General features: G+C 40.5%; 3 protein-coding genes and 2 non-coding genes across 5 annotated transcripts; 3 read left to right on the forward strand and 2 right to left on the reverse strand.

Annotated features, from left to right (window-relative positions):
• The first annotated feature begins 4575 nt into the window (after positions 1–4575).
• On the forward strand, positions 4576–8647 carry dnajc5b (DnaJ (Hsp40) homolog, subfamily C, member 5 beta). Its single transcript, XM_030079957.1, has 4 exons — positions 4576–4682; positions 6892–7105; positions 7194–7368; positions 8559–8647. The coding sequence occupies exons 1-4, from the start codon at positions 4576–4578 to the stop codon at positions 8645–8647; spliced, it is 585 nt and encodes a 194-aa protein (XP_029935817.1).
• Positions 8648–10112: 1465 nt separating this feature from the next.
• trnay-gua (transfer RNA tyrosine (anticodon GUA)) lies at positions 10113–10198 on the reverse strand. Its single transcript is given in 2 exon segments — positions 10113–10148; positions 10162–10198. It is a non-coding gene; the product is annotated as a tRNA-Tyr (tRNA).
• A 405-nt stretch (positions 10199–10603) lies between these two features.
• Positions 10604–10676, forward strand: trnaa-agc (transfer RNA alanine (anticodon AGC)). Its single transcript has one exon. It is a non-coding gene; the product is annotated as a tRNA-Ala (tRNA).
• Positions 10677–11751: 1075 nt separating this feature from the next.
• Positions 11752–18823, forward strand: trim55b (tripartite motif containing 55b). Its single transcript, XM_030079866.1, has 8 exons — positions 11752–11880; positions 12265–12434; positions 14436–14616; positions 16150–16245; positions 17037–17270; positions 17410–17432; positions 18426–18550; positions 18654–18823. The coding sequence occupies exons 1-8, from the start codon at positions 11752–11754 to the stop codon at positions 18821–18823; spliced, it is 1128 nt and encodes a 375-aa protein (XP_029935726.1).
• A 1994-nt stretch (positions 18824–20817) lies between these two features.
• crhb (corticotropin releasing hormone b) lies at positions 20818–22580 on the reverse strand. Its single transcript, XM_030079868.1, has 2 exons — positions 22393–22580; positions 20818–21787 (listed from the first exon to the last, which is right to left on the reverse strand). Exon 2 carries the CDS (start codon positions 21765–21767, stop codon positions 21252–21254), a length of 516 nt encoding a protein of 171 aa, XP_029935728.1. The 5' UTR covers positions 21768–21787; positions 22393–22580; the 3' UTR covers positions 20818–21251.
• Between the last annotated feature and the right edge of the window lie 1000 nt (positions 22581–23580).

A 23580-nucleotide genomic window follows, 5' to 3' on the forward strand; every position in this document is an offset into this window, starting at 1 on the left:
ACAAAATAACGCCCTTGTGCGAGCTTGTCCAATGGCGTCAAGGCGTATAATGTTACGTCTGTGCCGATTGGACGAAACCACTTGGAATGTTTGAAAGGTCTTACCTGATTGGCCGGGCAGCCAGGGCGATCCCAAGACCGATATGAGCAGTCGTTTGCAGACGGCGCGGACCTTCACAAGGGTATTCCTCCACAACGGGGCTTGCCCTGCAGCGGTCCACATCATTGCCTGTGATTACCTTCCTCTCATGACTCATAGTACTTGAGAACCGGGACTCACCGGGAGTTTGAAATGTAGCCTAGGAAATATCGGAAAATGTTACAGCTTTGTTAGGGCTGACGCTGTTTGTTCCATAGGTCTGCGATGATCTAGGAGACGTGCAGACTACAATGTAGAGAAAGCTGGCAGCTGCTTACTGTTACATCCATTAACCACTTTGTTGTCTGCGGGCACTTTGGGTTTTCTGCAGTGTAATGTATTAACCTGCAGGATACTGGTTCACTGAATCTGTGACTGAAATAGCTCCTGGTGTGGCTAAATGGTTAAAGTACAAACCCCTCAGCAAAGAAAAAAAAAAAAAAAAAAAAAGTGTATTTACAACATTAAGAGTTCCCACCTGCACATTTTTACTCAAAGTTTTTGTGCCATGCTCTGGTGCTGGGGTATAATGGTGAACTGTGCCATGGCAACCGTGAGGCTCAGTGCCAAAGGAGGGCTTAGTTTCCCCACCCTCCCCCTGCCACGGTTGTGAAGGCAATTCCCCACATTCATACCCCCTGCAAAGAGGTCCTGCATCTTTTCCAGGCAACTAAGGCAACACTGTTGCAAACTGCTCTGACAACTTGTCTAAACCCAACAGCACATCCATCATAAATTATAATCTCACAAAACACTGAATTGGTCGCAAACTGGAGTAATTTTCCACAGTGCAGAGGTGTAACATTAGAATATAACTATATAATGGATATTAAATATGTCTGTATTGCCTGGAGAACATAGTAAGCCATCCCCACATGGGTGTACTGTTGTTGCTGTCACAGTTTACAAACCTGTTGTTGCCAGACAACTCTGAAAACTCTATAATCTGGCATCTGACTGCGTCACTGGACCATGTCAGCATGTATGCAGAAGACAGCATGCCTTCTACACACACTCCTCTAAGTGTACATTTGGGAAAACAATTAGAAGGGCATTTCTGTTAATTAATTTGTTCCACAGCCTTTTTTTGCAGACACATATAAATGCATATGTGCACACAGAGGCACACACACACACACACACACACACACACACACGCACATATACACGTTGGTCCCATGGCAGGTGTGTTTAACTACTCCAGCGGAAGTGGCAGCCTCGGGAGATTTGTGAAGACAGGAAACAGGTGAACTGCGTACCTGCTGATTCCCCCTGGGGTCACAGGTATCTGCTTGCGTGGCCTCCTCCCCCAGAGCTCCTTGTCTCAGTGGCAGCTCTCTGGAGAGACACCAAGATCAGATCCCGGTCTCCCTAATTGATTTACCTGTTACTCTACCAACATGCTGCCATTGTGAGCATCATAGTTGTGATTATCTTTAATCAGCATCTCTACCTTCTAGTGCTCTCTAACACACATATCCTACACATGTATCTGTGTGCTTGCATAGGTAAACACACACACACACACACACACACGCACACACACACAAACATTTGGAACTCTGCAATTAGTTTGTGCTGTGACATGAGAGGAATGGTGAAATACATTTTTACCCAAAAGTTATTTGGTCTAAAACATCACCCATCTTACCATAACAATCTACAAAATGTTTCCTATAGTGCCCAGTATGAACTTGGAGATATTTATTTTACGATATTTTGCAGTTTTGCAATGCCCTTTGTGTTGCCCTCTATCTGCAAATGTACTGCTGTGTGTGTGTGTGTGTGTGTGTGTACGTGTGTGTGTGTGTGTGTGTGTGTGTGTGTGTGTGTGTGTGTGTGTGTGTGTGTGTGTGTGTGTGTGTAGAGCCATCTTGTGGTGACAAAGAGCTTCTGCAAGGACTATATACTCTCCCCTTTGTATGACATTGCATTTGTCAATAATAAATATTTTGTCAACTTGGAAAAAATAACTTTGGGTTGTTTTCCAAGTTGGAAACATGGAGGTTGTTGATTGGGTATTTAGCTCCACTTATAAAATAATTAGAAAATGCCAGTAAAATAGATAGCATCAAGAAGCTCATTGGGTCTGTATTTTTAAATAATAATAATAATAATAATAATAATAATAATAATAATAAAGACTTGTAAACAACTTAATTAATTGACATCTATATAATTTCTGTGTAATGCCTTCCAATTACAGACTAATGTTAGTGACCTAGCAGTGCTTGATTGTAACTTAGTTTGGTGAAAGACTGCAGTTGTGTAGCTGGACAGCTGCAGTGTGAACATTTTAAATGTCATCCATGCTAAGAGGGTAAATCTGAAATTTAAGTTTAGTGTCATAATATACACATATACTGTTCGTTTGTAAAGATGAATGCCTTGGTCCTGGATGAGGAGGCCAACAGTGTGTGCTTGCTAGGTTTTCAGTGTTTTTGTTTGTTTGTTCTGTTTGTTCACATTTTTTCTCATCTATATTATTCCACTGGAACACATAGAAGGAGCTGTATTTTGAGGGGAAAATAGGATGTTAGGATCTACATGCAGCAGTATGATGCATGATAGTAAACAGTTATGGCCAAAGCTTGGCCTCTTTTCACCACTAGATGGCACTCTTTTACTATGAAAGCACATCAGTTTTAGATTTTAACCACACAAAGCACTCCTGAGTAGCAGATACAAAGCTTGTTTGATCATTATTACATAACGTACCAATGACAATAACCTTTTAAAGATGAAAGCATTTAACAAATTAAATTAAAAATAAACCTCCCCGTGCTAAATGGTGGTATGTTTTCTTCATTCACAGCCACTGACAGCAGCCACAGACACTTGACACCACTGGCCTGTGTGTTTTCCTGGGCAAGTGGAGGACTGGAGTTGAGAGGTAGGACACACACAGGCCATGGCAGAAACAAAAATCAGAAAGATAGCTCTGACATTGAAGTTGGTTAGGTAGCGCTGTAGGGTTAGCCTCTTTGCATCGATTAGTTGGTGCTGTCACCAAAATACTAATGCCTGCAACTTCTGTTTGACGTCTACAGATCTTTGTATCCACAGATTTTGGGGCAGTGGGGGCAATTGTTCAGTGGGGTGAGCTGTTTAAGTTTGTCACTCTGTAAAAACAAGCATGTTCACTTAGTCTACTTACTATTTCATGTTATTTTCTTTTCTTTTAGCTTCATGCTTTATTTTGTATTGTATTATTTGGTATTGTATGTTGAAAACAGTCTTGCAGGCCATTCCCCACCCCTGCTGTATATACAGTATCTTGCCTGTACAGTGCATGTCAGTTTCCCATGACCATCAGCTACAACAGTCTGTGTTATATTAGTAGTAGTAATGGTAGTAGTAATAGCAATCCCTGAAAGGAAGCTGGCTTATCACCGATGCCATCACCAGCAACACAAAACAGAGTATGCATTCAAACAGGGAAAACACAAAATAAAGATATTATACACACATAAAGAAATGTGTACTTCCACAGGGAGGACAGTCAGGTTATTCGCAAATCCATTCGTTTGATTCTTCAGGGTTATCACACTGAGAACAACAGACTGTTTGGGGAACCAATTACTGAAACAGCTTCGGTCTTGAGTCAGTGTGTTATTGAGTGGGTGATTTAGATCGTCTAAGATGTTTTTTTTTTTTTTTGCCATGGAGCTCTTATTATACATAACATGAATTATTCTACATTACAGGTACAGCTCTTCTCTCTGACCTGTGAGCTGTCATTACACCAGAAGAACTTTGTTTAAGGTTAGGATTCTAACACGATCTGGCTATAGTTAGGGATTAAGGATTAAGGTTATCGTCATTGTTTAACTAGAAAACTGTAATGTGAGGCCAGTGTGGGCCCTACCAACCTTCCCAACTTCCAGACAAGTACTTTTCACTCTTTGTGTCAACTATACACACACCATTTATTTGTATGTTAACATTAACTATGAATTTGATATGAGATCATCCTGATAGGGCTAAAAGGTCATGTGCTTCAGGCATCAGAGGTTATAAAAACCCACCCATATGGTCACTAAATAATGTTTTGTTGACAGCTTAAGTGAAGTAATTAAATTATCTGAGATGTTAGCAGTTACTTATAAAAGTTTTGGCCCTAAAGATACACTGATGCTTTTTCTTTAAATCAACTGACGGCTACTAATTTTGCTCATACTGGTATTAAACAAGGATGTCCATAAAAGGGACACTGTCAGATGTTTCAGACTGACCTTATCAGCAGGAAGGTATTTAAACCATGAATCACTTCCTACAAGTTAGTGTAGGTGGGACGGTGTGATAATTAAGATGTGAGTAAATGTCAAAAGTAGCAGAATTTCTCTTTGATTTTTGTGGATGTTATTTTGGAATGCCTGGTCAAACCATCAGTATTTGTCTTTTGTCTCACCTGTATCAAGCAGGTCATGAGGAGAGATGTCAGAACCAAGGCAACCAGGGCTGCCCACCTCAGGAGAAGATCTGTACTCTGTTCTGGGTCTGGAGAAGACCTGCACACAGGAAGACATAAGGAGGTCTTACAGGTACACATCTACCATCTTAACAGGAAACATGCAAGGAGATGACGCAAGACTCACAATAAGGCTAAAAAAAAAAAAAAAAAAAAAAAAAACCTGACGCTAAACCACTGACATTCATCTGATGAAATAGCTCACAGACTCTGGATGTAGGAGGCTCGGGTTGAGCGAACATGCACCTTTGCCAGGTCTGACAGCAATCCTGTGTGTTGGTAAAAGTGGACAATCCCTGCTTTGAATGAATTCCCACTAGTTCATGTGCATGGTGAAAACAGTACTCTGCATCCGATCTACGTAAACGCTTTAAAGTGAATGATTTTCTCAGGAGGTTCCTTTAGGGCAAAGACAGGAATATGGAGATATACAAGATCATTTGAGAATATGTAACTACTACAAGACCTTTTAAAATCACAGGCAGCGACTCTTTGCCATCTGCGTGAATACAATATGACTTCCATATAGCTAAAATATTCATGCAGAGGAACAGATGGCACCCTTCACTTTGCTCCGTATTCTGTGTAGGCCATACAAAACATCTCCCCTCACGCACGTTTATCTTTCATGCTTACGCATTTGTAGATCTTTATGTGTGCATGTGTGTGTGTGTGTGCAAACACATACCACCTCCTGCTATGCATTTCATGACCTTGTCAGTGCACCAATAGAGCCATTTCCAAAGCCCACAACATCAAAACAGGATAAGATAAATCTTACAACTAACTCTACTCTGAACTTCCACCAGCCCCAGTCACCTAAGGAGCATGGCCTGGTGCTCATATTAGTTTTTCATGTTCAAACAAGCTTTATTTGTGCTTAAATTGTCAATCTTGCATTTTTACTAACCAGCACCTCAATATTATGAGGCAGACAGTTAAGACGAAAGATTTCTGAATTCACTTCAGTCACAAAGATGTAACCCAGAATGACTTCATAATTTACCTCATCTGAATTCACTTTTAAGAGCCATCTAAATGGTTAGCATTTGAGCAATCCTTGCTTGATGTTAATGAATATGTAATCATACCAGCTCAGCCTTTTCGGTGACTGTCTGTACTTATTAAAAATGAATGAGCTGGCCGGCCCACAGCATCATAAAATGATGAGAAAACATAATTTGTTGTGGATCACAGACAAAAAGATGCAAATATAAAAGAGAAATCAGGTAAAACAGAATTTAAGTACCAGTGATCAAGCCGTGTTTTAGCAAAAAGCACAGCTGTGAATTTTCATAGCGACTGCTGTATGTTAACACAGGATCCTCTATTTTACATTTGCAGAGATTTGTCAGCGGTCTTGACAAAGTGTGTCTGTTTGTGTGTGTGTGTGTGTGTGTGTGATGTGGAGTTAAACATGTGGAGTTTGATTTAAAGTTGCATTTAAAAATAGGTGATCATTTCTTTTACTCTATTTTTAATTTCTCTCACATCATTTAAAGATGCAGTTTTCACTTTTGACTTGTTGAACTGATACATATGTTATTTACAGTCTTTACAACTGTGTTTCCCAACCTGTGGTGGAGTGTGTCTGGATAGGCTCTTGAGAGGGGCTGAACAAAATCAGATCTAATTGTATCGTTTTTTGATGATACCTTAAAAAATGTTTCAAGTCCTTCTTTCTTTGACTGACATAAACTTGCCTCTATGATGACGTATGTGTGAACAGCCATGCCGTACTATTTCTAGAGAAATAAGGCGTCAATAAGGCAGGTGCTATCCTGGGTGAGTCAGGTTAGAAACGCTGTGAGAATATGGGTAAACAAGGCAGTGATTCACCATGCTTTTACATGACTGTGATGTTTGAAATATCTTATAACCATTTTGTGCTGAATCGCATATTACCATATGTCCATAAGCGATTCAAAACGTTGCAAAAATAATTAAATTTGATGAACTTTAAAACAAACTTTAAAGAAGCTACATCTTTTACTGAAACCAGGAGAGCAAATTAGAAAAGCAACTTGAACATGACAGTCTTCAAGGAGTACATCATGGATAATGATTTTTTAATGCCTTTTTTTCTAATCTTTTTCTTGAGTGATAAGTGTATGTATTAGAAGCTAAAACAGAATCAAATTCCTTATACGGCCAATGAAGCTAATTCTGATAATAGCTCAATGATGTAAACGTGATGATGACACACTCTCTTTTCACTACACATTTACATTGTAACCATTATATATCACATTTGCATCAATGGTATTTTTTTATTTTTCCAGAAAACTTGCATTGAAATATCACCCTGACAAGAACCCAGAGGACCCAAATGCTGCAAATAAATTCAACGTGGTCCAGCATGCCTACTCGGTGTTGTCAGATGCCAACAAGAGGAAAGTCTATGACCAGTACGGCTTCTTGGGTCTTTATGCAGCTGAGCAGTTTGGAGAGGAGAACATGAACGCCTACTTAATGCTCTCTAGTTGGTGGGCAAAGGTGACGTGTTTACTAAAGGTGTCAAGAGTGTGCACACTGGTCCACCGTCAGGCAACCACTGAATACCTAATATGTTTTCTGTGTCTAGGGCCTGTTTGTCATCTGCGGGCTGGTGACTGGCTGCTACTTCTGCTGCTGTTTGTGCTGCTGCTTCAACTGCTGCTGTGGGAGGTGTAAACCCCAAACACCTGCAAACGAAGATGCGGACATCTACATGTGGTCTAAAGATGTGGAGGAGCAGCCACTCATAGACCAAGATACAGGTGAGACTCCTCCCCCTCCGGCAGCACCAAATCTATGTGACACAATGAAAATGACAACAAAAATAAGCAATCGTTTCCTTTCTACTTTTATCTCCAAAATATCATTAAGTGCATCACTCTTGAGACAAAAGATTTGAGAGCAAAATCATGAAAACTGAATAATATAGGGAATTTAATACTCACCCTAACCTCAGCCTAATCTTAATTCTAATCTTAACCCTGACCCAGAGTATTAAGTGAGTCCACACATCCTTAGTTCCTCTATTTTTCCATTCTAAATAATGTCTCTGGTGAAGATAATCTTATGATTCATCACATTGGAATATGCATACGCCAAAACAGAAAAATGGCAGCGTTTACAATAAACAAAGACACTTAATATCAGAGCCAGATGTGTGGCAATAATATATTGCTTCGGTGCCAGATAGCAGGGGGTGCCTCATGTTTGCTGCAGTCCTCAACAGAACTGATAATTACTTCAGCTGAGTCACCCATCTAAATGCATTTGCATTGCAGTTATTTTGAGCCATCCATAAAAGCAAAAGGTAACATTTGTTTTCATCAATAGGGCTAACAAACGAATCAAATACTGAACCATTACTTTTCAGCTCGCCTTTGAACACAATACTTGCAGGTGTGATTATCATTTAACATGCAGGTCTAGCATGTAGGCTATAGCATATGAAGTGTTTTTTAAAGTAACTCCACTCTCAGCAAAGCAATACTGAGCATTAATAATCATACCCCCTTGTCTGACAGTGAAATATCGGGATCTCGTGACCAGCGTCACTAATTATCGATCATAACAAACAGTGGACATTTACCTGTGGATTTTTTAAAATTGTAATATGTATTTCTTATGCTTTAATGTTAACTATTGTCAGGTATGCAGCAGCAATAAGAGATGAGTATCTTTCGCATTCCTTCCTTTAGAGAAGGACCAAGTTTTTTCCATATCTGTATTATCAAAAAGACAGACAACAAGAATACGTTAGAGTCAGATTAATGGTCTCTCCCTCCATGCAGGACAGCTAAGACATTTGTTACTTGAAGAATTACTGACATAAACGATTTGATAAAGGTTTGTTATCTTTGCACATCTTGATCTATCTAGGCAGTATGTAAAAGCAAGTTGTATATACGCATAACATCTCATTCTGAAACTGCTGCTTCACTTTGTATCTGTTTAGATGGCGGTATCCCAATGATATATCAGCCAAATGTAAGAAGAGACAAGACCCAGTTTTCTGGAGATGAATGCCATGCAACCTTCCTGTAGTGGCGATCCCAGCAGGAACCTTTTCTTACAATTCAAGCTGCGTGAGAAGCCACGTTCAGTCTGTTACAACAGCATATTGCTGCCATACCAGATAAAGAATAACAGATCAGTACAATGTTATTATGTGAAAAGTTTCTTGTTATAACAATGGTTTTTCACATTATACGTTGTGTTGTGTGACAGGCTGTAAGAGCCATTCACATGACCAGCGTAGTTTACACAACAGAATAGGTTTTTACAGATTTCCTGAATGGAGGCAAGACGATGGAAACTTCTGGCCTGGATAGCTGCACCACCGACGGAAGATGAGACTACACAGACATAAGCTGCATCATCAGGCCAGGAAGATGCTGCATTAATGCCACAGGTGGAGGACATTGAAGGTGAGACTGACCTCTGCTAGTCAGCAGCCAACAGGGAGATGACTGGATATGGCATAAAACCCATCTAACGGTACATCTGAGAATGAAAGTGAAGAGGGTTTTGTGATGTCTTCCTTCTGGTTTCACGTTCAAATCCAGATTTATTTGCTCAAGTATTAGGCAAACTGCAAAAAGGCAAAAAAAGGCAACAACAAGGGAAAGCAACGTAAAGTATCCAACATCAATAACAGCATTTTTCTTTTTTTATAAACCCAGAGCAATGAGTGCTGTTTTCCATGTCTATACATGCACACAAGGGAGTATTGCAATTGAAAAAGTAAAGAGTACCCTCTACCTTACCTACCTGTATACTGATGAAACATGCACAAAAAGGTATGAGGAAACGAGAGTGGACAAGGAGAAATAAAATAAGAAAGAAGGATTTTACAATAACTAAGGATACCTAAGAAGGATTTTTAAATTTACGGTGCTGCACAGAAGGAAGAATGAGTCTGACGGTCAGTAGAAATGATGCAAAACAGGATACATCCCTGTTTTGGACCACAGTGATGTCAGTCCATTGAGAAAGGCCCAATGCCAGGTCACGACTGAGGCAGAGGTCACAGGGGTCCACCTCCACCTGAGACCAACTTATCTCATAATGTGAAACATTTCATGTTACAATATGTTATCTTGTTATGACAAAAAACGTTTTATGTCATAACAGTAAGTTATCACATCATAACAATAAAGGTTTTATAGATAACTAGTAAGTTGTTACAATGTGATAAGTTTGTATGTCAAACGTGTATAGATGTCATAATATCATTATAATGTCATGTTATAACATGAAAAACAATACACTTTTCATACCATACTGATCTGTTTTTCTTTTTCTTGGTTGGCTGCAGCAATATGCTTCTGTACGTCTGCACAATTCTTTACAAGTGATCTTTTCTTTGTAAATTATTAAATGGAAAATGTTATTTCCACGTGAGTGCTGCGTATTTTCCCTGTTTGTTCTTCTTTGTTTATGTTTGTGACGAGGGAGAGTAAGTTGCTGATGGAGTGTTTTCAGTGGGCTATGAGGAAAAAGATGCTTCTCCTTCGAGCCGGATTCGAACCAGCGACCTAAGGATCTCTGTGAAACCTCTACAGTCCTCCGCTCTACCAACTGAGCTATCGAAGGGAGCTGTGGCACCCAATCAAAATATAATGCTTTTTATATCACTTGGGGAACATGTAACACATTCTTTCTTTTTTTTTTTTTCATTTGATATGAAATACTCTACACTCATTACTGTTACCACGGATTCAGCGCAAATCTTCGACCTCCACTACCGTAAGGTTTTCTTTAATTGCCCCGGTCGATGTTTTGTATCGTGTTTCCGGAAACAAACATTAATTTTCGATTTACCAGGGAAACATTCGCAATCAACTGTGCATTGATGTGAACGGAACGGAGATATACACTTGCAATCACCTTTATTAAACCAGAAAAAGCGGCTGTGTGGGGGTAAACAGGCTTTTGTCACGCAAAGGTTCTGCAAGATGCAAAGTCAAAATGGCGTAAACCGAAACTAACATTCACGGTGGGGAATTAGCTCAAATGGTAGAGCGCTCGCTTAGCATGCGAGAGGTAGCGGGATCGATGCCCGCATTCTCCAAAGAATCTTTTTTCTTTTTCCAATCATCCTGTAACACCAACACTGGACTGCGAAGGCTAAAGTAGCTAGCTGGTAGCTGATGCATAAAGTGGTATGAGCTAGCATGACCTCCAATCAGTGATAATGAGGTAAACATGAAACAACAATAAACTACATTTTCGGAAAAACTATACTTTTCTTTTTCTTCCAGCTTATGTTCAGCTAAAGTTAAATTAGCTAATGTTAGTCAGTGCTTACCACACTTTTTGAGGACAGTCACACACGCTGAATTATGCTTCCTTGTGTGCCAAATGTACAAGTTTGAAAAAGTTGGCCTACCTTCCAGTTTTCATGGTTTATTGGCTTCGTGGTGGTGAAGTTTAATAGCAATACGGATAACAATAGCAGGTAAAACTCAATGCTAACCTTTGGTGGGACACGACTGACAGCATTGGATATTATCGACATGGGTTAAGTGAGCTAGTTAACCTGCAACCTAACGCTGACCTTTGTCAAATAGAAATGAAACCTTACATCTGAAGTCAAATATTGATTATTTTCCCAATGATAATAAATAAAGACATAGCAGCGGATTGAACGTGCGCCACGACTCCCTCTCACTCTCCTGATTGGCTGGGAACCTTACACTTAATTATGGTGGTAATTAAAAAAAAATATTCCTGATTTGCTGCACTGTGGGAAGTTAGGATGCACTGGTGACACTGATAAAGACACCAAATCACGTCCATATCATTGTCGAGTCAGACAAGAGCCTGTTGGGTTGGTAAGCAGCTGTTCCAGTCTCAGCCTGCTCAACTGGCCGGGATCGGTTTCAAATATGGGCAAGTAAATATGGCAACCTTTGACGTGACAGCGGCCAGTTTCTAAAAACAGAAGTGACACCAGCCAGATTAGGACCCCACACCCACTGGGGCAAAGCAGCAGGCCTACTCCTCAGCCTAGCTCCGGGCCTATACTGTACATTCCTCCTAGAAACTGCCGCTAAAGTAACTCACAGTTTTGGTAGGATAGTGTAATTGATAGTGTAATTGAGTCTCGGTGGGAGGGTTATGTCGTAATTGTTTTTGCCAGAAAAATGAATGCCATGGAGAACTTGGAGAAACAACTTATTTGTCCCATATGCCTGGAAATGTTTACAAAGCCTGTGGTTATCCTTCCTTGCCAGCACAACCTCTGCAGAAAATGTGCCAATGATGTTTTCCAGGTAAGCAAATTAGCAAAATGTCACTGATTTATTTCTGGTAACAAGTGCAAAGTAAGTCATGTTTGTTTCCTCAGAGGACGATTGTTTTTAAGTAACACTAACCTCTCAATAGCCTCTATGTAGCTTGAATCAATTCATATTTATTATAAATGTGCCCTAAATATTTGATTTATTAATGAATAAAAGCATATAGGCAACATTTTTTCTACTGCTTTTCATGTTATGCTGAATAACTCAATTGAAATCTTTGCAGGCCGAGGTGAGCCGTTTTGTTACAACACTGTCCCATGTGCTCAGTCGAGGTTTTGATGACTGTGTCACTGTGTGTGTGTGTGTGTGTGTGTGTGTGTGTGTGTGTGTGTGTGTGTGTGTGTCTGTTTACAGGCTTCCAACCCATATCTTCCTACAAGAGGGGGCTCCCTGACGTCTGGTGGCCGTTTCAGATGTCCATCCTGCAGACATGAGGTGGTGCTGGACAGGCATGGTGTTTACGGGCTGCAGAGGAACCTGCTGGTTGAGAACATCATTGATATGTTCAAACAAGAGTCCAGCAGGTGAGAGAAATAAGATGCAGAGGTGTAATCTCATCAGTCTCTTTTGATGCAATAACACACATCTTCTCAAAATGCCCTTTAACATATTCAACCACAAATCCAATTCATGTGTCTATAAAAACAAATACGAGTGTTATCACATTCTCTGGCTTGTTGCACGCTCCCTATGCCCTGAATGCACTTTTTAATGACGCTTGATGATGAGGTAATGGTAAAAGTCATTAACCTGTATTGATTTGCAGTATTAAATATATACCAATCAAACCAGAGGAGACTTAAATGAGGAGAAACAGACAAGTAAGTTACAGGGGGATTTTGAAGCTTTGAGTCAGTTCAGATGTGATTGTGAAAAAGGAGCAGCACCTCGGTATTGGGAAGATGTCATTATTTTGTTCATTCAGTGTATAAATTACAGTATATATTTTGTATCACCACATTGTCCTTTGAGTTAGCTGGCAATCATACTCACCCAAAATTAACCAGATTGCTGTCAGTGTTTTGAACCCGTGTCATTCTGTTTCTATCCATGCATACTGGGGGTTTGTGGCTGTGGAAGATTTCGTGAGACAAACAATTTGCAATTTGTGAGACAAGCAATTTTTAAAGTAATTTGTGTCACCACGTACCTGCAGTGTCACCTTCATGGTTCAGAGTCAGGCTTAGTTTAGAAGTCCCAAGCTTTCTTCCACTCTGAGGCCAGGGGAAAGGAGGAGAGGGGACATGTGTGTTGGTTCTGGAGTGTGATGGGCCGTTTCATGAGTCAGATAGCTGGCATAGACGAGGAGAAGTTTGTGCTCTTAGTCATGCACAAAGATTACTGCCCTGCTGACAGTATACCTGGCAGGTTTATATGTCATACGTTCCATTTAACTCAAACACTAGTTGCTTTATAATAATAAGCAGTAATAGTCATAATACTGTTTTTTTGTTTGTTTTTTTGTTTAGGAGAAACACTGATACCCTGATACAAAGCATAGATTTGTCTGTTCATTCTGTCGATATGTGTGTGTGATTCTGCTGAAACGATGACTCAGTTACTCGAGAAAATGAATTCTTTCAGTCATTTGTGAAGGAAAAATATCAAACAATTGTTGGTTACAGCTTCACAGATGCAAGAGCTTGTTTAATGTGTGTCTTTATGAAATGTTGCCTTTTCTGTATCTTTTCTGTATCTTTATAAAATGAATACTTTGGAGGTTTTGGACTAAAACATGTTATAGATTAAATAATTAATCAGTTATTCAAAGAAGAAATCATTAGATTTTTTCAACAAGGAAATTACTTGTTAATTGCATCCCTAGTGTGTATGTTTATATGTGTATATGGATGTGTTATTGCCTGTGCATTGTATACTGCTGTGTGTATTTGTTTATATTGTTTCTTTTTCGACAGCAACAATCTGAGTGCTTATCATTACAACCATAGACAGGATTCTCAATGGAGTCACCCAAACTGAAAATGTACTGCATGTACTTGTGATATTTAAAGACGATTTTGGATGCCAAATGGAATATGCTATGCTATGCGGTCATGTACTAGTAACTGATATGTTTTGTAACCCTCACCGGCTAAAATAGTCCAGCAGAGCATGAGCATGACCCTGAGCTAAAGACTCATTCATTTAACAATTTTAATTAAGTTAAAGAGAATACCATATAGTTTTCTAGTGAAGGTGGTAAATAAAATCTGAGAAACACGTCTCTGATACTTTTGCACAGTCCATATCTCAGCAATCTTTAACACATGTGCCTCTCTTTATCTGCATATCCTTCTTTTGTGTAGATTTAATAATGAAAATCAGCAAGAGATAATGGCTTTTACCCGGATTCATCTGTATACTTAATGAAAAGACAAAATCTCCCTAATATTTTGTAAGTTCAGTGTACACAGAGTGAAGATATGTGCACCTCTGACTCGTTACAGTGCACATCACATTAACAGGCTCTAAACCATATGGCCTGACAAGAAAACAGCACTGATTTCTTTTAATCTGCCTTTCAGCAATAGTAAGCCAGCGCCAGAAAGAAAAGAGGAAACCCCCATGTGTGATGTCCATGAGGAAGAAAAGATCAACATCTACTGTGTGACCCACAGCGTGCCCACGTGCTCCATGTGTAAAGTTTTTGGAGCTCACAAAGACTGTGAGGTGGCTCCTCTCACAAGCGTCTACCAGACTCAGAAGGTGAGGCCTGAAACTCCCACTGCCCTCTACCCTTTTTTAAGATTCATGCTCACTCAGGAAGATAGATGGATGCTTTATTTTCCGCCAAGAGGAAATTTGTTTTCACGGCCTCTGTGTGGAAGCACTGAAGAGCAGTAAACAGCCTGTAAACCAAAAGCATTAAGGAGCAGTACTAGGGGATGTTGGCATCAGTTTCACATAATAAAATGTATAATAAATAATATATGCATAATAAAAAAAAATATTAATTTGAGAGATATATTCAGTTTTATATTCAGAGTTTTTACAAGGAAAGAGCAAGCAATGATTTGTAAAGCTGATGCAAATGATGATGATGTATTTCGTTTTTGCTTTGCAAAGCTTGCTACTTTCTCCTGTCATTTTTATGTATAAATTGTCCAAAAATAAAATTTGATCTTTGTAATCATCAAGTACATTTACTACGTAGTGCATTACACGCTTATGGGGTTCCCTGGGGAGAAGAATTAAAGACCCACCCTATTCATAAAATATGTACTTGTAGATCAACTAAAGGCTTGGTATCTACTTTATATATATTCATTTCTAATGCTGCCTTAAAGCCTCTTCAAATTAATAACCGATGGTGTCATGACCTTTCTATTCCTCCCAACATAATTAATTGGGACAAAGTTTGGGCAAATATTTCCCTGTCCTCTCGGAACCCCAACCACCAAATGATACATTATAATTTTGTCCACAGACTTTATTGCACCCCAGTTAAGTTATTTAAGATGAAGCTAGCACCAACCCCTAACTGCCAGTTATGCACTTCAGAAACTACCGGCACGTTTATTCATATGGTTTGGGAATGTCCTGCTGTCTCTTTTTTTTTGGAGCACTTTGGCTGATAAAATCTCTTCCATCTTAAATGTTTCTATTGCTTGTTCTCCCACTATTTTATTACTGAATGACTTCTCTACCCTATCCCTATCTCGGAAACAACAACGTTGGCTGCTACTGTGCTTAACTGCTGCTAAAAAGATGATAGCCATGAGGTGGAAGGCCCCACATTCTTTGTCATATCTCCAGTGGGAATCATCTGTAGTTGATCTGGCTGGACTGGAGATGTCGGTGGCCCGCATGCATGGGGCAACAGCTCAGAATATTAACAATTGGTCTTCCCTTATTAATGCCATGCAGGCGGGTGACTGACCTTCTCTGATTGTAACCATACCCATGGTAGGCCTACGCGTGCTTCTTTTTTTATTTTTTATTTTTTTTAAAAATATTTTTCACTTTATTTTATTTTTACTATTATGTGCTTGTGTCTAATCCTGTTTCCATATTACCTATCTGTTGGACGGGACCTCAAGGGGGTGGTGGGAGGGATTTCCAAGGGTGTGTGTTTGTCATTGTGATTGTCTTATATTTTGTATGGTTGTTTGTAGCGCGTCTTTTGTGTTATAATTTATAAAATGAAGAAAAAAAGAAGTACATTTATGTAAATTTGTCCTAGTTTTGGATTGCACTCGATCTCAGGTATTTACTTGGCCTTGTACTCACACCCCCCAGACGGAGCTGAGTGACGGGATTGCCATGATGGTGGGCAACAACGACAGGATGCAAGGCATCATCAGTCAGCTAGAGGAAGCCTGTCGGGCCATAGAGGTCAGTGTCCCACTGCTGCAGCGCCTGGCCCTTCACTCACACAGCAAGACACACTCTCGACACACTCTGATGCACCTGCACTCACCTACACAAACTTATAAAGCAAACTCTGTTTCTCCCGGTCAGTCCTACCATCTCTGTGTGTTGATATGTGTGTGAGACAGACAGAAAGAGAGAATGAAATGACTGTTGTGACATTGCTTCAGTCTCTCTTTCTTGCTCTCCCACTCTTGTTTTCCCTGCGCTCACTGAGCTACGTATTCCATCCTGCCTCTCACCCACTGACATTAAAAATGAGCGGTGAAATTGATGGGAGGAGAACAGACAGCTTTCCTGTGGGTCACATGCCACAGTCAGAGTTAGCAGAGAGGAAGCTGGAGTGGCTCCAGTCCCCTGTGTCAGCTTCAGTGGAGTCACTCAGGACAGACATGCAGAATGAGCAGCGCTGTCTTCCCTGCACATCTGGCATCACCGGACGGGCGGAAGACAAACCAACCCATGGCGTGTTCATAGTTAATATAATTTACATGACCATTCTCAATAAAATAACCACCGTCACAAGGTTTGATCTCTCAGGAGGTGGTGAAAGATAAGTTGCTTGTGTTTAGATACCCTGGAGTTGCATTGACGTATATTTGTCACCCATGTGACAGTGATGAATGATGAATGATTAATGCAGATGGACTTTCAGAATTCATGAACTATGTGACTGTTTCTGCATATGCATACATGCATGCATGTGTATGTGTTTGTCTGTATTTCTGTCTTTAACTGTGTTTGTGCATATACAGGAGAATGGTCGCAGGCAGAAGAATCTGGTGTGTGAGAAGTTTGACCAATTGTATACCATCCTGGAGGAGAAGAAGAGGGATATGAGCCAAAAAGTGACAGACGAACAGGAAGAGAAACTGAACTACATCCGGGGTCTGACCAGAAAGTACGGAGACCATCTGGAGGAGAGCTGTAAGATAGTGGAGACGGGCATCCAGACCATGGAGGAGCCAGAGATGGCTGTCTTCCTGCAGGTCAGAGTCAATAGAAAGTTTACAGATGTTTAGGTGTCGTCATTTATATGCAAAACTTTTATCATGATCACCATTTTCTGTTTGGTATTGGGTTGGACGAATCCATCTTTCTGTGTTTCTCTGTCTGTTTCTGTCATAGAGTACAAAGCCGCTTCTCAAAAAGTGAGTACATGTGCTTACGACAAAGTGTGCATGCGTCAAATAAAGGAACACTGGAAAAGGGTAACATACAATAAGTTTAAGGGCAGAATCAGTCCTCAGCAGCTATTAGTTATGTGCTTCACACTAAGGAATCCACTTCTGAGCCCAATTTGTTTTTTTATGGTGTATTTTTCTCATTCCTGCTGATATCTGGCCAAGCATATCTGATGTGACACCATGTCAAAATATTTCCAGTGCAGCTACAATGGGGTTTGACAGCAGAAAAAAATCAGCTGTCTAAAACGTCAGCATTAAATGTCAGGTTTTAGTGTCAGTCCTCATCATCAGTGATCAGCATTTTGTAGTGACATTCAGCAATCATGCAGTTACAAATCCATTGTAGAAGTTTTAGAGATAACAATTTCACCCCCAACAATAGGGTAAATATAACAGGAGGTAGTGCAGCCATAAATATGTTGCATTTTAAAGGGACAGTTCGCCCAAAATACAAAAAGCTATATTTCCCCACTTATCCCTAGTGCAGTTAATCCATGCAGATAGTATTGATGTGATTTGGCAAGGATTCATATTCATATTCCTTCGGGGCAGACAGATACAGTTTGCTGGTGGCATTGTTTTAGGGAAGAGCTGTTGCTGTTGAGTTTTATCTTTATGCATAAATTACATTAGGTGTAAGTGGGAAAATATCTGTATTTTGGGTGAACTGGCTCTTTACTGTACATAAGGTGCACTGCTCTTGCTATCACTATTGTTCTCTCCACCTACATGTAAACCCCACAGCTGACAACATGCTGACAATATTTTTACACAACTTCTCCAGGGGCTACTGAAAACTATAACACACCAAAAAAAAAATAATAATAATAATAATACAACATTTAATCACAAATTAACTCCTGGGATGTGTTGAACATAAGAGATCAGTGACAATAAACAGTGTGATTTAAGGATGGGATTCTCTTTTAAAGCCCTAATTGTGACTTTTGGCGCCAGGATCGCGGACGCATCAAGTATATCCCACCTGGACAAAGTTGAGCGCGGCTACGAGAACATGGATCATTACAGCGTCAACTTCAAGAAAGAAGGGAAGGCCCTTCGCAGCATCGACTTCATCCAAGGTGATGGAACGGAGATAGCGATGATAGCAGTTTCGCTACTTCCAGCTCGGCTTTTGTGGTAATCTGACTGTTGTCTTTAACTCCCGTATTTGCCCGTCTGCAGAGGATGAAGATGACGAGGAAGAGGATGAGGATGGAGAGGCAGGTGCTGAGGAAGGAGAAGGAGCTCAGACTGTTACAGGAAGCGGCACCGTCGTGGCTGCCTCAGTCCAACCTGGCCTCCAACCACAGACCAACGCCCCTGCTGCAGCCAAGAGTGCTGCCTCAACCTAGGTACCACTAAAACGGGTTTGCACCTAGATATTGATTCAGGTCAGTTACTCTGCTCAGTAAAACTTTTTTTGTTTGTTTTTCAGATCAGGGTACGATGAGAGGGATTTAGATTTGTGCCAAACAGGAACGTTGTTGAGCTAGAGCTAATGGGAGAGATAAAGCATCAACTCCCTTTGCTCTCTCTTATGATTGTGTTTGCACACATGGCTGTATGCAAACCGCTCTTGTTAAGATGAATGTGATCATTGCAAAGTTAATGAAGGCAAGGATTTATCTTCACATTAAAGACATGTCTGGATTTTTCAATTGGTGATTCTTCTTTGGTTTTTGTCCATACATTTTTTATCAAGTTGACCTCTTGCCACCCACCGCTTAAACTGCATCATTAGGGAACATCACAGGTTTAACATTTCAAACAAGAGGGTCTTCTTCTTCCTCCCTGTCATCTACTTTTTATATGAGTAGGGTGGTAGATTAGAAGACACGAGAGGAAGAATGAATATCATCATAGTTTCTGTGCAGAAAACTCACATTATGTGTCATTTCAGTCATCGAGTCACATGTCAGCCTGTATGTGCATTGTATTTTCTGATGTGTTATATATTTTCCTATGATGGACAAAACTTCTCTGGATGTATTATGTTCCTCTCTGTTTCATTAAAACTGAATTGTACCATCACCCATTTTTCAATCCTTGGTTGTTAACAGGGGTTAGAAATAATAAAACTGGACCCATGTTTTCCAGTTTCATTTATTTACTACAGTGTGCACAGCTTTATTTCAGGCCTTTGGCCAGACTGAAATAGAAATGGAAGAGATTTTGTGTTATCAAGCTATGACTGTCTTTTAGTGCGGTGTGTATTTGTGTGCCTGTGCGCACCCGTGCCTGTGTTTGTGTGCGTGAGCGCATCTGAAAAAGAAGGAGACTTATTTCTCTCTTTCTCCCTCCCTTTATATCTCTCTCACACTCTTTCTCTCTCATCTCTCCCTGTCAAAGGATATCCAGTTAGAAAAGGCATTAGTGCAGTTTTTGTGTTTGGCGCAGGCCGTTTTAAGACCTTTAACCATTACAGCTTTTAACCACTGGAACCATTTTAGCCATCAGCCAGACTGCAGTGTGCCTTGTTCAGCCTGTCATCTGCAGTGGTCTCACCTTGCAGGGACTCAAAGGAGGGAGTCCTCTGTCGAGTCCCACCTCATTATTGTACATCACCATTGAGCCAGTAGGATCCTTTACAGATGGGCTCAATGCAGCACTAAGCCCCAAGTTGCTAAGTGGGCCAAACAGAATGGGATGACTCACAGCCGCAGCACTTGTTTAGTTTACCCTGACACTGTGGGTCAAGGATCAGCATAGCATGCACATACACATGCACGCGCGCACACACGGACAGCACACATACACACACGCCCACCATTCTTTCACGCTCATTAGTGATGCATCTTCTAGATGCCTGTGTGGTTGCCACTTGCAGGTATAATGAGAAGTGCTTCTTGGGGATTACAGCTGTAGAAGAAAAGATGCTAGATGAATCCTTTTCAACTGCATGTGCATTGTTGCTCTTTTGCTGCCTCCTTGCTCACATCTTTATTCATTTTTTTCTTGTTGCAGTTTTTTTTTTCTTGGCAATGGTTTGGAGGAGGCTTGGTATTAACCCATGACTTAGCTCTAAAGCAATGCCATGGCAAAATCTTATGTAAGATTTGTGTATTTAAAAACAGAATGTATATTTTCTCTGTCAATCAATACCTGTGTAGGCTAAACTCTAAAAATGCAGTGGCCATGTGTTTTCTCTGCAAGGATTTGTGTTTCTCCACCAACTTTTATATGAAGTTGCTCTGTTTGAGATTAAAAAATCTATGCAACTTTTGAAAACACTGGGGAGGGTGCATCTTAATCACACTGATAAATGTAACACGGATTATTAACTAAAAAAGTTCCTGCGTGAGACTTTATTAGCTGTCGTATTTAAGGATATTCACAGAGAAATATAAACATTGCTTTTCATATTTTATTAAAAAATATAGTTATAAGACGTTCTCTTGCACAACAAAAAATGTCTGGTTGCTCATAATTTTATTAACAAACATAAATGCCATAAATACAATGAATCATAACCTAAAAGAAGATGTCATCTTCTCAATGCGATAATTCATATCATAACCCAAAATATTCCAGTTCAGAGAGAGTGAAGAACGGCGTAACGCTACAGCTCTGACACCAACATTAAAATGGTAAGGTACAATCGGATAATTATAAGTCAAGCCCATCGTGTACGCTCCCTTGTTTGAGGTTAAAGCTATAAATAATTGTGTGATAAAGCAGCACTATATGGTACAGAGTATGTTTTGTGCTGATGGTAAAAATGAACAGAAAAAAAGCAGAAAAGGAGGAAAAGGAGATCTTTGGCGGATTGGAAAGAGGTCTTCATTTGCCGAAGAGCTCCATCATTCTTCTGTTGTTCTGCGCTTGCTGGGCCAGCTGTTCCGCCCTGGACATCTCCATCATCTCCCGGAGCAGGTGGAAGGTCAGATCCAGGGATATCGGCGGGTCCTCGGACCTCCTTCCCCTCTCCATCGACTCGTCCACATGGTCTCCGAAGCCGCTTATGAGCGCCCTGATGTTCCCAACTTTCCCTTGTAAAAGACGCCGCGTCAGCTGAAGTTGCAAAGCTCTGTTGAAGACTGCAGGTGATCCGCCGGGGTACATCGACGGTGACCGGAAAGAGTTAGTGTCCCCGTTGCCCAGTCGGATGAAATATTCCTCTCCAAGCCGCTCCAGGATGGGACCAGACTGCTGCTGCTGCTGCTGCTGCTGGGAGGTTTGGGACTGGGCAGCTGGGACGCGCAGAGCACCGCCAGGGCTCTCAATAGCCCGACATTCGTAGCGCGGTATGAAGGCAACTAGCAGAATCACGGTGGTGCCAAGTAGATTGAGCTTCATGTCAGGATATCAACAGGAATCTGGAAAGACAAAATGCCTCGATTAACTTATGTCACGCGTTTATTATAACCTACAAATAAGTCCAAGTCCAGTGTGAACTGTCTGTGCTGCGTAATGTAGAATTTACGCACGTAAAAAGGCATTTCATTCATGTGATGTTTCCGTAACTATTAATAAAAAAGAAAAAGTTTGATTTTTGTAATTAGAAGATGACTGAATTACTTTCATCTGTATTAAATATATGCATTGGTAAGTAATGTGAAAATTGTGTTTAATATGGATTTTACGCAAGCAAAGATGTTAGATTCGATTATCCATTAGTTATTTCTAACTAATGCACACATGTTAAGTTTAAATATCTTCATTCTGGTTCAATCCCTCTAAAATAAGAAGGTTGTAAATACTATAGAGACAGTGGGCAGCGCAATCCAGTCGGTGATCCCTAAATTCATGGTTTGTATAAACGTTCGCAAATGCAAAACGCAGGACTTGTGTCGTCTGCGGAGAGCAAGAAAATCCTTGTAATTTGAGCTAAAGAAAAAGATAATTCCAAAATAAGCCACGCAAATAAACTCACAATGTGGAGCAAATATAAAACAGAAAAGTTTTTAAAGGTCTGTCATACCTTCAGTCTTCACAGGAGCTCCAGCACAGTAGCCTTGCAGGTTACCAGGTATTTGGCGAGATGCCGCCCTCCTTCACTTCTTTGAAGAAACTAGTGTTTAGTTACTTTAAGACAAGATGCTGAATGGACTTATATAGTCAAGACCTCACTACAAGTGTCACGCTCAGAGCTCTGAGAGTCTGCGCGTTCTCGCATGGGTGTAACGTGAATGAACGCCTCTGAAAAAGTACTTTAGTTTAGATGAGATGAGTCATATGTGTGCGTGCGTGTGTGAGTGCGTGTGCGCGTGTGCGTGCGTGCGTGCGTCTGTGTGTCTGTTTTCAAAATAGGCCTTTAGGTGCAACGTGCTGGCCTTTTTCACTGGAATGAATTAGTCCATTAAGTCTAAAAGGAAGATACCAGTGATAAACTGGTTAATTACATTGTATTATGTCTTTGAACTACCTGTCTTTTATTTTCCAGCCACAACTCAGATTTTCAATTTGTGTGCAGAATAAGATATCAGGATTAATTGCGCTGGGGGGATGCATGAATATTTATTCCAGATTATACCACAAATTAGTGTAATTGTTCTTTCTATTTGGCACAGATGAGGCAAAAAAATGCATTTACTTATTTTGTAGTTCAGAAGGAAAGCATGGCAGCGCACATGAAAATGCAGAGTAATTCTTGCATTTCAAATCATCATCGAAAGGCTCCAAATATGACAATTTGATGATGGCACGGCCCACAGGTTGCAGGCTGCATTTTAACATTGTTCGAGATCACACTTCCCCCTGACTGACTTTGTGACTACAGCACACAGTGTTAGTAATGATTATTAAGTAGTTTCCTCACTGGTCCATGTTGTATTCAGTGATTCAGTGTCCGAACAGCTCTGCCTGAGAGAGGGGCATTGTTCAACTGCGTCTCCCAGTGATTCATCGCTGCTGCACATATGTAACACCACTACCTCTGCCACTCACTGCCTCTGCACCTCGCTCCGCAGGGGCCCAATGCCAAGCCACGCTTTCAAGATGGAGAGCTTAATACAAATTCAGCCAAGCCAAGAATCCCAAACAGTCTCATGAAGGAACTTTTTCTTATCTGTTTTTCTTCATCTCTCTCACCCTCTCTCACACTGCAGTGCAACACAATCAAATAACCACTTAATTAATGCATGTAAAAACACATCAACCCTCTTACACA

This window comes from Myripristis murdjan, chromosome 20, assembly GCF_902150065.1.
Source record: "Myripristis murdjan chromosome 20, fMyrMur1.1, whole genome shotgun sequence".
Taxonomy (NCBI): domain Eukaryota; kingdom Metazoa; phylum Chordata; class Actinopteri; order Holocentriformes; family Holocentridae; genus Myripristis; species Myripristis murdjan.

Excerpts from the sequence above, each read along its gene's own strand:
- dnajc5b (XM_030079957.1), top strand. The coding sequence starts at position 4,576 with ATGTCAGAACCAAGGCAACCAGGGCTGCCCACCTCAGGAGAAGATCTG. Across the intron at positions 4,683-6,891 it reads GACATAAGGAGGTCTTACAG|AAAACTTGCATTGAAATATC; the intron begins GTACACATCTAC and ends TTATTTTTCCAG. Across the intron at positions 7,106-7,193 it reads TCTCTAGTTGGTGGGCAAAG|GGCCTGTTTGTCATCTGCGG; the intron begins GTGACGTGTTTA and ends TTCTGTGTCTAG.
- crhb (XM_030079868.1), bottom strand. The coding sequence starts at position 21,767 with ATGAAGCTCAATCTACTTGGCACCACCGTGATTCTGCTAGTTGCCTTC.
- trim55b (XM_030079866.1), top strand. The coding sequence starts at position 11,752 with ATGAATGCCATGGAGAACTTGGAGAAACAACTTATTTGTCCCATATGC. Across the intron at positions 16,246-17,036 it reads AAGCCTGTCGGGCCATAGAG|GAGAATGGTCGCAGGCAGAA; the intron begins GTCAGTGTCCCA and ends GTGCATATACAG. Across the intron at positions 17,271-17,409 it reads AGATGGCTGTCTTCCTGCAG|AGTACAAAGCCGCTTCTCAA; the intron begins GTCAGAGTCAAT and ends TTTCTGTCATAG.